The 14,915-nt window shown below is 35.4% G+C and overlaps 2 protein-coding genes across 2 annotated transcripts; both read left to right on the top strand.

Annotated features, from left to right (window-relative positions):
• Positions 1 to 8,378: 8,378 nt before the first annotated feature.
• Positions 8,379 to 10,450, top strand: LOC127091826 (40S ribosomal protein S2-4). Its single transcript, XM_051030537.1, has 2 exons — positions 8,379 to 9,170; positions 10,111 to 10,450. Exons 1-2 carry the CDS (start codon positions 8,496 to 8,498, stop codon positions 10,267 to 10,269), a joined length of 834 nt encoding a protein of 277 aa, XP_050886494.1. The 5' UTR covers positions 8,379 to 8,495; the 3' UTR covers positions 10,270 to 10,450.
• Positions 10,451 to 11,612: 1,162 nt separating this feature from the next.
• Positions 11,613 to 13,378, top strand: LOC127093944 (uncharacterized). The gene is made up of 5 exons (XM_051032832.1): positions 11,613 to 11,951; positions 12,178 to 12,501; positions 12,621 to 12,716; positions 12,863 to 13,136; positions 13,182 to 13,378. Exons 1-5 carry the CDS (start codon positions 11,613 to 11,615, stop codon positions 13,376 to 13,378), a joined length of 1,230 nt encoding a protein of 409 aa, XP_050888789.1.
• Positions 13,379 to 14,915: the final 1,537 nt, after the last annotated feature.

Here is a 14,915-nt window from a genome sequence, read left to right on the forward strand (position 1 = left end):
GTGTAAGATTTTTCACTCAAGCATAGGATACCCAAATAATCCCTTAAAAGTAAATCAGACAAAGAAACAATTCGAAAACATAAGTGATCTTATCTTTAAGGTAACCTCTCTTTTTAAGATTCCCCAGCAGAGTCGCCAGTTCTGTTATACGGTGAACTGACTTTGTGTTTTTGCTTTGAAAAGCAATGTTGCGGATAGCAAGAGTCGCCACCGACTTTTCTTTTATCCAATAAGGAAAGGCGGAAAAGAACAGGAAAGACCTTGATTAGATTTTGAGTTCGGGAGGTACATTATACAAAGGGAAGGTGTTAGCACCCTTTGTATCCATGGTTATCCATGGGCTCTTAATTGCTTAACTCACTTATGTTTTCCTTGTTTAAGAAAGTGTTTGAGAAATGTGGTGTGTTTAGAAAATATTTTTAAAGGAGAGTTTAACTTTGTAATGATTCTTGTACGAATGTATACAAAGTGTTTATCTCGTTTGATTTTGAAATATGTTTAGAAAAATATAACTCGGCGATGATTCTGGTGCGAATGTATACCAAGTGGTGATTTTCTAAAAGATGTTTTGAAAAGTGTGAGGTGTGAAAAGTATTTTAAGTTGTGAGCAAGCATTTAAGAGTTATACCTAACCAAGGTCTTTATAGGTATTTCCTATCCTTAGGAGGGTAAAATTGTCCTTACTATTGAGAAGTAAGTAGTCTTATCCTTTGGATGTAAAGGGACATCGTGGGGTCGTCGATTGGTCATTGAAGGCAACATTTGTAAGGATACCTTAGCATTCGAAGGGACGATCATCATTTAATCATATGCTACAACGAAGGGTCATCGAGGGACGAAGTCATATATTCGAAGGCAACGTTCGAGGGACAAGGTTTATCTCGTAGGGACATTGACCTTTTGATCGAGGGGACTATGACTTATCTGTTTAGGGGTGATGATGATTTAATCGAAAGGGTCTTTGCTAAGGGTATCCCCACATTCGCGGGACATGACCGTAATATCGTAAGGCAATAAAGAGAGGGATAAGATCACGTATTCGAAGGCAATGTAATTAGCCAAGTAAACAGAATAAATCTCCACAATGGTATCCCACAAATAAAGTGGAATACCGAGCTATCTCTTAAAGAATCATGGGAGCCCTTACAAAAACTCAACAAACATGTTAGAATAACGGGATGGGATGCAATCAAGAGTTGCACCGAACAAAAGAATCATAGCAATAATAATGTCAGGCAAACAGCGTGCAAATGCAATAGAAAGCATGTCAACCAAATACATAACAGATCAGAATGCAAACAGAAAAAATTAACTACTGTCATGTTCGCTACTGCCTAGCCTAGCGAAGGCCTGGCGAACCCCCGCTACATGTTCGCTTAGCGAGGTGCTAGCGAACGACTGCGGGTTCTGGGTTCTTCTTTGATACTGGTACGATTTCGGAAACCCCAAACCCTATGGCATCCATTACAGAAATTACGTGATCGAATATTCAAAGTATTGTTTTACACATTTATGCACATATAAACCCACATGCAAAACCTAACGATATTCGCCTTTCCAAATTCAACCATAATGCCTCATACATTTAGAAATTTCAAATTGGGAGCATAGAGTAGTGGGAATAGGGCAAACCTGATTGGAGGGATCAGATGAAATTGAATTTGCACCGTCGGGTTTGCAGGGCAATCTTAGGGTTTATGCCTAATAGGGTTGGTGGAGGTAACCTTTGTGCAGATGAGTTCTCTGAATTAGCTTCTAGGGTTTTCTCCCCTGTTTTTCTGATTTCCGTTGTCTCCCTTTTTCAAATGAAGTTCTGGAATTTATAGCTGATTTTTTGTGTCTTGGTGGGCTCAGACTGAAGGCAATTCAGGCCCAGAATTTTTGTATATCCGCAAGCTTCGCTAGGCGAGTGAGCTAGCGAAGGGTTCGCTAGGCGAACACTCAGCGAGTGTTCCAGCGAATACTCCCAGACTTGGATAAAAGCACAGCTAGTACTTACTCGCTAGGCGAGCAGGTAGCGAGCAGGTAGCGAGCATTCCAGTAGCTAAATCAACAAGGTTCGCTAGAGCGAATGGTGAAGCGTAGGCTTCGCCTAGCAAAGTGTTTGCTCGCCTAGCGAGCATGACATTTCAGGTCATCTTCTGGATTTGGGTGACCTGTGCGCTGGATCTTTGTTCCTCTAAGATTAATGCTTTGAAAAATGAATAGACCTCATTTGAACCCGTTGAAAGTATCATAAAAATAACGGGCAAATTTTGGGGTATGACATATTTGTTAATGGGTTGAGTTTTGTGCTTATTATAGATTTTTTGGGTTTTAACAATTATAAATATGCACCTCTTGTGTTCATGTTATCATAACCTTTAAAACTTTATAATTGAAGACAAAGAGAAGGGTTTCAGAATCTTAATGGTAATCTTATAAAGGCAATGGTAAATTCCTAAGAGTATGTTCTTGGAATATGGTAAAACCTTAACAAATCTAAGGGGATTGAGAAATACTTATAAACATCTTGGGCTAAAGGGATTCATATATAGAGAGTTGAAAAGATTGAAAAATACTTAGGTAAAAAATAAGGTTTGTCATTGGGAACTTGGGAGACTATTTTCTTGTAACTCATTTGTAATCTCTATAACAAATGAGTTTTGTTAATGAATTGAGTTTTGTGATTTTTATGAATTTGTTGGGTTTCAACAATTATAAATATGTACCTATTGTATTCTTTTTACCATAACCTTTAAAACTTTAGAACTGAAGACATAGATAAGGGTTTGAGAACCTTAATGGTAATCTTAGAGACGCAAGGGTAAATCCAAAGAATGTGTTTTTGGGATTTGGTAAACCCTTAAAGATATCTAAGGGGGATTAGGGAATACTTATAATCACCTTGGGCTTAAGCAATTCATATATGGAGAGTTGGAGTGATTGCTAAATACTTGGGTAGAAAATATGGTTTGTCCTTGGGAACTTAGGTGACTATTTTCTTATAACTCATTTGTAATCTTCTATAATAACTATTGTAAGTATAATGAATTAGAGAGAGTTGTTCTCTCCCCCATAGTAAAAATTTTAATCGAACTTGTTAAACAAGTTATTGTGTTTCTTATCTTTTATTTTCTTCTGACTTGTTGTGGACCTACTTTCACTTGTGTCGGTTATTGTGTTGGTTTAGACCATTTATTTTGTTTCCATTATTATCTATCCTTATATATTAAAGGTTTTGGTGTATTTGAACTCTGAATAATTCTTTTGAAGTTCTTTAAATTATTCTATCAGTTTTTCACAACAAGCTGGCAATAAATTAGGATGGATCATACCAGGTGCAAACCAGAATCGGTAAATGGGCCTATATCTTGGAAACTCTTTCATAAGAGCAAGTACCATGGACTTGAGACGTTGCCAAATTAAAGTGGTATTACAGTTAAAAGGTATGTGTATCAATTTATTCCCATCTTTTTCATATAACAGATTAACATATTGATAAATACAATTACTTTTCCCCCGTTTATAATTTTAGTTGCATTATTTTTTTGTCTTTTTTAGGAAATAAAAGTGGGAAAAACTAAGCGCATTTCTGCGCATCTTGTGCACCCTCCATTCAGACCTATCCACTCCAAGGCGTATGCGGTGGAGCCTGGAGACGTCCATCTCAATCTGAGTAATAACTCAGGGGCAAGGACGAGGATCTTACCCTTGGTCGGGGAAGGTCCTTTGTGACGCAAAGCAACTACTCAACGGCAACTGCAAAGTTATGAACAAATCTTGCAGATCCCTACCAAGGGAATGAGCACCACAAAGTGAATCATACATATAGCAGTTAAAACTAAACACAACAAGTAAACATTGTAAAAAACATCATATACTTTACAAAGCGATAACAAATTACATCAAATCATTTATGAGGACGATATTAAAGGAGCCATGAAATGCCCAGAGGTCAGGAACAAGCTACTCTAGCTAGCCCACAACATTCTTGAAGGCAATTACCTTCAGACTTTCATCAGAAACATTCAACAACAATTTTTCCAAATCGTCTCGCTCCTATTGGAATCCCTCTAACTCCCTAGATTGAGCAGTTTTCTCTTCTTCAAGCTCCATCACAGTTTCTTAGGCACTTGAGGGTGAGGTTTCCAGCACAAAATCCGCCTCACGGGAATCTCTTTTTTCCTCTTTAAGCAAGACATCAAGTTCAACCATCCGACTGATCAAGGTCGAAGGAGACCCATGAAATTTCACTTCCTCGACGAAAGGAGACATTTGATCCAAGCGTTGGCGAAGCCCAAACGACTCCCCTTGGTGATTAGTAGATATCGACTCGGCGAGTATGTAACAAGCTTTCAAATATTCGACCATTTGGGAAGGAGCGTCGAGGACCATTAGCTCCTTATGACCAGTAGAAAACAAAGTCATGATAGAAGCTACTTGCAGTATCAAGAAGGTCGACTCCGCCAACGAGCCCGATTTGACCATTTTGGAGAGTTTAGCCACATCTGCATAGTCTTTTGCATGCACACATTCCTTTATCTCTGGTGTCACCCAGGGCATCCGACTAGCCAACACATGAGGCACCGAGAAAGGAGAGTTCCTAGAATTTTGAGCCAAGTTGATAGCGGGAGCGGATCAAAACTTCCTTAACCTTTTAGTGAGACTCCCTTAAACAAGGGCCTTACCATGGTCCTTTTTTGCCCCAACCAAAGTAGGTCAATCATGGTTCTTTTTTCTCCGATGTTCAAAGGGATGTTGAGTAAGTACGTAGGGCCCCTTTATGAGTGCAACATTCCATTAGATGTGTTTTGTATGATGTCAAAACTATGATACTTTAGTGTTAATGTATATTGGATAATATCCTATGATTCTCAACGTGCATCTTAATATTAGAAAGCATAAAAACATTTGGAAATAAGTTGGAAAAGGCTTCATGTGTCAAAAATGCATCAAAAACAATTTTTGTAGAAAAAATGAACTATAGGTCGACACATGCATATTACATGTCGACACATAGAAGAATTTTTTTTGTATGTATCGATACATCCGTTGTACAGGTCGACTCATTTACTGCATTATTAAAGCTTGTAGGCTCTGACAGATGTGTCACCTTTACATGTCGGCACATAGCCAACATATAACCTTAATATGATGATGCATGACCTATACAGGTAGACCTATACGTTGAACAAGTCGTCACATGGCTTTCACAGGTCGACCTATGTAACGAAAATTTCCAAAAATTAACAATTTTCTCAAATCTTTTACATTCCTTTTGCCCCCAGACATGCATGCATATAAATACTTGATACATACATCATTTTCTAGTAAGGTTTCTAAAGTGTAAAACCTATACGAAACTAGGATTTCAAATCATTCTCATTATCTTTTACCTTTTTCTATGTATACACACAATCAAACTACACATAATCATATTTTGATTAGGTTCCATCTAGATTATGGTTGATAACGTCCAATTTAGGTTGATTATACTATAAATTGGGTTGAGAACTTTGAGGTTTTCAAATTAGAAAACCGATATGGGGTTTTCCTTAAAGATCTTTTAGGATTTTAAGGTTTTGGACAAGATTATGCAATCCATATCTGATAGAGTAAAGTCTTTGAAGAACGAGAGGTTATTGCAAATGAGTAGCGTAGGATAGTGGATCACATTGGTAAATCTTGGGTTTCAACAAGTGTGCGTTTGGGATTCAATTTAGTGAAAGCTTTGGAGAACAAGATGTTTATTGCAAAGAAGTAGCATAAGACGGTGAATAGAAACAACATTGTTGGTTACTTGATGAAACTTTGATCAAGGGAAGATAAGGTGTCAAAACCAATATCAAACTTAGGGTTTCTAGGGTTGGATTTCTATATCTCTCATGTATTCATACATTTGCAAAGTAATATATATTATACAACCTCAACTCGAATTCGAATTGAAGGCAAACACACCCAGAGTAAGGTCGATTAGAGAACTGCCTAGGTAAATCCTTGTGTACTCTCTCTCTCTCTCTCTCTCTCTCTCTCTCTCTCTCTCTCTCTCTATATATATATATATATATATATATATATATATTATATATATATATATATATATATATATATATATATCTTTTCTTTTCGGTTTGCAAATTATCGATTTCATCGATCGTTTGATCAAATTATTTAGCTAATAATTTTTTATTATGTTTTGAAATTGGTGTTGTTGAGTTGATCACAATTCCTTAGGTTGTGATTGGTTTTTAATAACAACAATACCACATAAAATTCCAAACAATAGTGATTGCACATTAAGTGTTCGACAAATTGCTTCAATTAATTTTTGTGTGAATTATCATTAGAAATAAACTTCCCTTATTGCTTTTCATTCAACTAGTTGTGCTTGATCGATTTATGAATCATTATCATATTGTTGTCACTACTACACATATCTGAGTTTTTTGATAGCGAGTTAGGTTAGACGATTTTGATCCGGGATATTTTAACTTTCTTCCATGCCATATATTTTTTCAAAACTATTTTTTGTCAAAGTTTTTAACTCAGGAGATATTCACCCCCTTTAGATCTAAGCCTATCGTCTAACACCTTTTGTAAGGGGAGAGTCTCTAACTGCACGAATATGTGTAGTATGGTTGACTAAAGTCAATGAGCTTTCTCTCTTCTCCCTCTTGATCCTATATGAAATAAAAGGAAAATCGTCAAGATAAGTGCAACAAAAATCAACAAATAACTAAGTAAAATAGGGAAATGGCAAATAACTAAGTAAAATTAACAGTTCTATAATCATCAATTATAATTTCAAGTGATATATGTGATAAAGTTACTATCATAAAAGTTATATGTTTCTGAAATACCATTTACAGTTTTAAGTGTAAACAAAGTGATAAGTGATAAATTGAGATATATTATTGCATTCAAATGATAAGAGTTACTTAGGTGAGGAATAAATTGAGTATAAGAGGGGAGAAACGAGGTGTAAGGATTTACGATTTAAGTTAAAAGTGTGCTAAGTCATAATTTGTTATTGATGATGGCTTTTAGTGGTAAGAGGTAACCATAGTCGACGATGAGAGAAACAAAGTGCCAAGGTCATTGATCCATAATATATAGTATGTTTACTTGTTTTATTGACAACTTCCTTTCAAACACAATTTTAATCGGATCTCGACAGATGGGGAATCACTTATTGGATTGAAAATAAAAAGGAAGAATTATTAAGTGAAGTTAAAAATACAACATTGTCAATTTTGATACAAACTTAGAAAAATGTTATTCAAACTATTTAATCATTAGAATAAAATTTTCATATAACTTTTCAACTTTTTATTCTCAAATAATTGAAAACTATTTTGGATCGTCGATAAGCCTCATGAGACAAAAGCCTAATGATGAAGCAACAAGGTATTAAACGCATAACATATAGACAACTTTTATCCATTAAGCAAACAATCTTTCACACGAATGTCATACTAACCACCCAGATCAATCTACAAGTTGACTGCATCCCATGATGTTCCACATGCCTGTAATTACCAACCTTATCTCTTATTTTAATGGGAAAGTGTGTCACTTCACAACAAGTATTCAAACTTCAAACACCACTTTTCAATCTCATACTAATTTGAAACTAATTTGAATGTTGAAGTGTTAATCTTGCAAGTCAACTCTCCTCCGCCACATCAAAAGCTCCACCACATCAAAAGCTTTGAACCATGGTAACAAACTTTGAATCCATACTTTCCGATGAGCTCTAGTTCCAACACGGAACAAAAACAAAACAAAAATCCTAGAAAACACAACCATTAATAATTACCTAATGTAGATATTTTTATTTTTAATTTAATATTTGTAAAGTGAATATTATAAAAAATTTATTGAAATATAAATATTTATACATTTGTTAGAATAATATTCCAAAAATATGATTCATAGAAAAATTAAATGCAAAAAGAAATTTTGAAACCATAAAAGGCTTATCCTCGTATAAAATTTAATAGAAGTTTGCATTTTCACTATATCATATAATAAGAAATTCTAGAAAATAATAGAAATTATACAAAGTTATCCTATTCTTAAAACTTTTATACAAAGTTATCATAATTAATTTTGTTTCTCAATCTTATAATAAACATAAATATATACGCTATTAAAAAAACATAAGCTTTAGACTTGAACCAATCATCTAATTATATTTCCAAGAACTTAAAATTGTTATAATTTAAATTACATTTTAAATTTAAAAAAAATTGAAGAAAGGAAATTTTTAATATAAAAAAGAGAGAAATTGAAATCTGTAAAATTTGGATGGGATTATGTATGGATCAAAAAATGAAGAATAAACCCAAAACTACAATAAGAAAAAGCCCAATAACAAAATAAGCATCCAAGTCATCAACAAAAAACCCTACAAAACACAATTCTCATCCTCACAGCACACTTCTCTGCATTATCACTAGGGTTTTTTTCTCTTCTCAGCGCCGCACTCTCTCACTCTCTCTCAACCAACAATGGCAGAACGTGGAGGAGCAGCCCCAGCAGGTGATCGTGGCGGTTTCGGAAGAGGATTCGGAGGAAGAGGAGGAAGAGGAGGAGACAGAGGCAGAGGCCGCCGCAGATCCGGAGGCCGACGTGAAGAAGAAGAGAAATGGGTTCCAGTCACCAAACTAGGCCGTCTCGTCAAAGAAGGCAAAATCCGAAGCCTTGAGCAGATCTACCTCCACTCTCTTCCCATCAAGGAGCACCAAATCATCGACACACTCGTTGGTCCAACTCTGAAAGACGAAGTCATGAAAATCATGCCGGTTCAGAAGCAAACCAGAGCCGGTCAGCGAACCCGGTTCAAGGCTTTTGTTGTGGTTGGTGATAACAATGGCCACGTCGGGCTTGGGGTTAAGTGTAGTAAGGAAGTTGCAACTGCGATTCGTGGTGCGATTATTCTTGCGAAGCTTTCTGTGATTCCTGTGAGGAGAGGTTATTGGGGGAACAAGATTGGGAAGCCACATACTGTTCCTTGTAAGGTTACTGGGAAATGTGGATCTGTTACTGTTAGGATGGTTCCTGCTCCTCGTGGTTCCGGGATTGTTGCTGCTAGGGTTCCTAAGAAGGTTTTGCAGTTCGCTGGGATTGATGATGTGTTTACTTCCTCTAGAGGATCTACCAAAACCCTCGGCAATTTCGTCAAGGTTTGTTTTTTTACTAGATTTATTTTAATTATATAGCTTATTACGTTCTAATTAATATTATATATTTATGATGGTAATTTTATTTATTTATTTACATAGGGTATTTATTATATGTGGGAAAACTTAAATGATTAATCTTATTGATAATTGAGTTTAAGTGAAGTGAGAAAAGTTAGTGGTTCATTTCACAATAAATCTATGTAGGTATGTATATATGTATAGTATTTGTAACTTATAATACCACATTAGATCAGTGTTATCAAATATCTGCAATTAAGGTGCTATGGCGGATATCCCTATCTATTGGACGTTATGGTGGTGCTATGGAGGGATTTTGGCTTTCCGCCATGGACAACACTGCCATTTTTTATCATTTCTTCCGTTGATCATGTCACTCACTTACTTAAAATTGGCTGCTCATTTTAAAGAAGCATGATCCTTAAATGTTAAGTATGTAGAGAAATTGTGAGGCCTATTTTTGAATGGAAAATCTTAACTTGCAACCAAAAACCTATTGATTTTTTAACTGATTTCAGCAGTAGATTGTTACACTTTTATTCGATAAACATTAAAACACACTCTCTTGCCACGGTTAGAGGAGCTACATTTATTTTATATGTTTTACTTTTTGTCTTCTGTCATTTTTTTAGCAGTAGGGTTGAATGTATTGGATTAGAGGTACTTGTGATTTATGAACATTACCATCTGTCTTGGTATTTCTTTTTACATTTTCTTGTAATGTGTGAGACAGTGCTGGAATTGTAGTCTCTGTTTTTTCTGTGTTGGTTTACAGTGTGTTGTGGTCCTGAATTTGAATCTGTTGTTTGCTAAACTTTGTTTCTCTTGTTCTTTGTCTTTGTGAAATCATCTACTATGGTTAGTATGCCCTTTACCCCTTACTGTAAATTGTGTTAATTACACTACCTATTTATTTTTGCAGGCTACATTTGACTGTCTGCTCAAAACCTATGGTTTCCTGACACCTGAATTCTGGAAGGAGACTCGCTTTAGTAAATCTCCATTCCAAGAATACACAGATCTATTGGCCAAGCCAACAGGAAAGACCTTGATCTTGGAGGAAGAGAGGGTTGAAGCTTGAGTTTTACCTGTTATTTTTGTTTTATTGCATAATCTATTTTAAGCATGTTAGGAGCTTTCATACTTTGTTCCGTATGTGTTTTGCTTTATTTTTGAGGAACTGAATATCTTTTTTTCTTAGCAATTTTGGTTGTTTCAACTTTTACGTTATAATTGGATGGGTATTTGCTGTTTTATTAAAATGCTAGATATATATTTGCTGTTTTATTATAAAATGCTATATATATATTTGCTGTTTTTAAAATGTCATAGCTTTATATAATTAAGATAGTGTTTCACTAATTTAATTGGACAAATTTAATGGGTATTTGCTGTTTTTAAAATGTTATAGTTGGAATGAATTTGAAAAAACTTCCCAAATTGGACAACTTAAAGGATCCAAATTCTGTATGTGGAGAACGCTTACAATAATCATTAGTAGTCTTCACTGTAACCCATCTAGTATTTCTCACTAATTTATTAAAACCCAACAATATCATTAGGAAAGGCACCCAATCTAAGGAAAAAATCTGTTTGGAATTTGAAGAAGCATCTTTTGATGCATTTTGTAACCGATACATATGATTACACATGTAAAATTATATGTAAAATATATTTATCAATGATGGTGTAAATGTTTGTCTCTTGTTTTAATTTATTGTCAAGTTGTTATGGTTTCTAGATTTTGTTCATAATGTCTTTATTTTTGGTTTGAAGTATCAATGTTATTTTCATATTTACATCTTTGAAATATATCAAATATTCGTTTAGAGATCCGGAAACAATATCAGAGGCTGCGAAAATAAGTGGATTCAACTAAAACTTATGTGTCACCCAATGGTAGTCTTTTTTAACTATTTGATGAATTCAAAATGAATTATTTATATTCTAATTTCAACTTAATTAATCAATTGTTAGTTGGTTTAATGGTGATCGATGTTAAACTTGATATGGAGGATTACAGTTTGATCCCCATAACTGCGATCGGGAGTGAGTTAGAGTTATTTGATGTCAGAACTGATTCCCGAATCGGATTAGTTAGCATCATAGACCTTTCTACTGCATCTCGTGAATTTCCAAAAATGTCATTTATTTCCGGAGACGCACCTCTTACACATCCAAGTAAGGCCATTATGAGAGGTGCCTTTATATTGAGTAAAAAAATATTTTTTCCCTTTACAATGCTCACATTAATCTTCCATTTTTACTAAAAAAATTACGCCGTGTCCGAAAATGTATCTCCGGAACGTATATGAACTTGTTCGGAGATGCATTTTCGAAATTTGTCTGTGTTTATTTTTGAAGTCATTCTGCAGCAGTAGTAACACTTATATTCTATTATGATTTTAATTATTTTCATTAGATATGGTGCACCCCGATGTTTTCTCAAAACAAGTTGTTTCTCCGAATGTCCAAGGTGTGGTTGTTTCTCCGAATGTTCAAGGTGTTGTGAAACCGATAGATGTTGGCAACGATTTTAAAAACACGCAAGAGTTTGAATCTCGTGATCAAATGCTTCAATGGATTCGTATGGAGACCTATAAGCTTGGATTTGGTGTGGTTATCAGAAGGTCCTATAATGGTTCGAATAGAAAATGCGCCTTCGTGACAATGATTTGTGAAAGAAGCGAGAAATATAGAACTCCTCTCCGGATTTTTAAAAGAGACGACACCGGAATAAGAAAATATGATTGTCCGTTTAAGGTTTGTGGTTACATGCTAGCAAACAGAAATTGAAGATTTAATGTGATATATGGTTTACCTAACCATGATTTGTGTTTAAAAACTAACCGGTCATCCTAGAGTCTGTCGGCTCAAGCTGGAAGAGAAGGAATGTGTTGTTGGTATGACCTTGAATCTTGTTCAACCGAAAAATATACTCGCGATATTGAAACATATATCAAATATCAAGCAAGTGTATAATATTCAGTACCTCACTAGCAAGACGCTTAAGGGGGATAAGATCGAGATGCAACAACTCTTAAAATTGTTGGATGATAACAACTACCTGCCTAAGTACCGAACATGCGATGATGGAGTTAATGTTAGAGATATTTTTTGGACTCATCCTGATTCCATAAAGTTGTTCAACACGTTTCCTACGGTTCTCATACTTGATTCAACCTACAAGACCAATAAGTATAAACTTCCTTTATTGGAGATGGTTGATGTGACCTCAACTGAGAAGACATATTTGGTTGGTTTTTCATTTCTTGTCTGTGAAAAAGAAGACAGTTTTACTTGGGCATTAGAGGTGTGTCAAACACTGTTGAAGCTACAAGGTGAGATACCTAAAGAGTTTGTTACCGACCGCGATACCGCATTGCTGAATTTGATTGCAATTATATTTTCTTCTTATGTATTACTTTGTAGGTATCACATAACAAAGAATATGAGAAGTCGGGAAAGCCCGCAGTAGAGACAAAACAGATAGAGTTCGAAGATGGAAAAATGGTGAAGGCGGGTGTGGTTGTGGAAAAATAATGGATGCATAGAATCATATAATAAATTCTTCCACAAAATAATTATATGCCGATTCCTTTATTTATTTCAGCAAAGTGTGTGAAAAGTATCCAGATTTGTTGAAATATGTTGAGAGCACAATTCTTGACCAGGTGAAGGAGAAGATAGTTTGTGCGTGGACTGATAATGTTAGACACCTTAAAAATACAATAACTAACAGAGTTGAGTCTGTCTATGCTACTTTGAAAAATTGGTTGGGAAATAGTAAGGGGGATTTGTGTAGAGACTGGGACTCCGGGAATCCCATGATTCAAACCCAACATAATGAGATACAAACAACATTTGGTCGGAGCATCACAATTTTGGAACAATTATTTAAAGACAACATTCTATATTCTCGGTTGGTTGGTTACATATCTCGTGCAAGTTTGAACTATATTTTTCACGCGACTAAATGAGTTGATAATGTAGGCTCTGATAGCGTAGAGTGTGGATGCATAATTGTGAAAACATATGGTCTCCCATGTGCTTGTGTTATTGCTAAAAATGTGAAACTTGGTCACCCAATAAGAATGGACGAGGTTTGCACTCATTGGAAGAGACTTAGGTTTGATGGTGATGGATGCATGGATGACGGTAAATCGAATATCTCTATTTTGACTGAATGAGAAGTAATACAAGAGATATTTTTGAAATTCGTTGACAACATGAAACTCCACATCAAAGATAAATTGAAGAAAATTGCATATCCAGAAACACCGACATGAAACCGTTCTCTTAACCCGTAAAAACAAAAGGTGCTCCAAAGAAAATGAAGCTTATACCAAAAGACAATTCGACTACATGGTCTCCTTCATATTTTGAACATGTTTACAAAGTTTTTCCTGACTCACTGACTCCAAAATCTCAAAAAAGTGTTGCCAAAGGCGCTCGCATTAGAAAACCACCTCTGACGCCGCTTCCACTGAAGATTTCATTCATCGGCGAGATGTCAGTTTTTATGCACAAATATATCGAACGGGTCGTCAATGTTGTGGGGGACGGTAATTGCGGTTACCGAGTCATTTTGGCTTTACTCGGTAAAGGAGAAGATAATCATACACTTGTCCGACATCAATTTATCTAAGAGTTGAAGACGCATAAAAAATCATACACACGGTTCTACGGGAAGAAAGAAAAATTTGATGTAGTCTATGAGTCTTTTGTTCCTTGCTTGAGCGGTCTGACACTAGAGGCAAAATGGGTGTGCTTCCCTAAAATGGGTCACCTAATAACATGTTCGTATGATATAATGTGTGTTAACCTGATACGCTACGTTTTTTTGGAAACCTTTTTCCCATTGCGCACCGTCCCACCCCAAAATCCAAATGATCGTATCATGTGTATTGGGTGACTTTCAAAATCAAGTCATTTTGTTGAAGTTTACTTGAAACCGGGATGACCTATACTAGTTATGTCATCGGAGTGGACGACTCATTCAACCACAAAAGTCGAGACTTGGCCGGATCATTTTATAGAAATGATGCAAGAATTCGAGAGATTGAACAATATTGAAAAAGAATCAAATGCACAAAATTCCAAGGGAGTACCACCTATAGATTTAGCCGGCGACATGTGTTTCGATTCGTTTTAATTTCTTGTTTAACCGGACAAATAATTATATGTAATTGTGTGTCAATATAAATGAAGTATTATATATTCACCTTTTGTTCATATTTTGTCTTTATGAATTTTTTATTTACCCATGACAACATTTGTGTTTTTGTCAATGAAAAAATAGGTTCTATTTTAGTGTTCTATTTTAAAATTGGTTTAGGACAAGTTTCGGAACTGCATCTCCGGAACAAGATAATAGGGTGCGGTTCTGGAGATATATCTTCAGAATAAATATGGCAGTTAATAAGTTGTCCATATTGATCTTTGCCTTCTATAAATTTAGGTGCTCTTATGTTATATTTCACATAAACTGCAAATGTCTCAAATGTCATAAATAAATATTCATTGGTATGTTGTAAATGTCTCCTTCTTCGGCTCTACACCCGGACGAACGTTTAAGCTCATCGATTTCACCTCCCTCGAAGATATCAAAAGAGAAATCCATTATCTCCTACCTTACGGAGACAAACTAAGGATTGTGAAGCTCGAGTATCATTCACCGTCGATTGACAACAGGTGGAATACATATTTCCGTTTCGAAACAAAAGT

Source organism: Lathyrus oleraceus, chromosome 6 (genome assembly GCF_024323335.1).
Source record: "Lathyrus oleraceus cultivar Zhongwan6 chromosome 6, CAAS_Psat_ZW6_1.0, whole genome shotgun sequence".
Classification (NCBI taxonomy): Eukaryota; Viridiplantae; Streptophyta; class Magnoliopsida; order Fabales; family Fabaceae; genus Lathyrus; species Lathyrus oleraceus.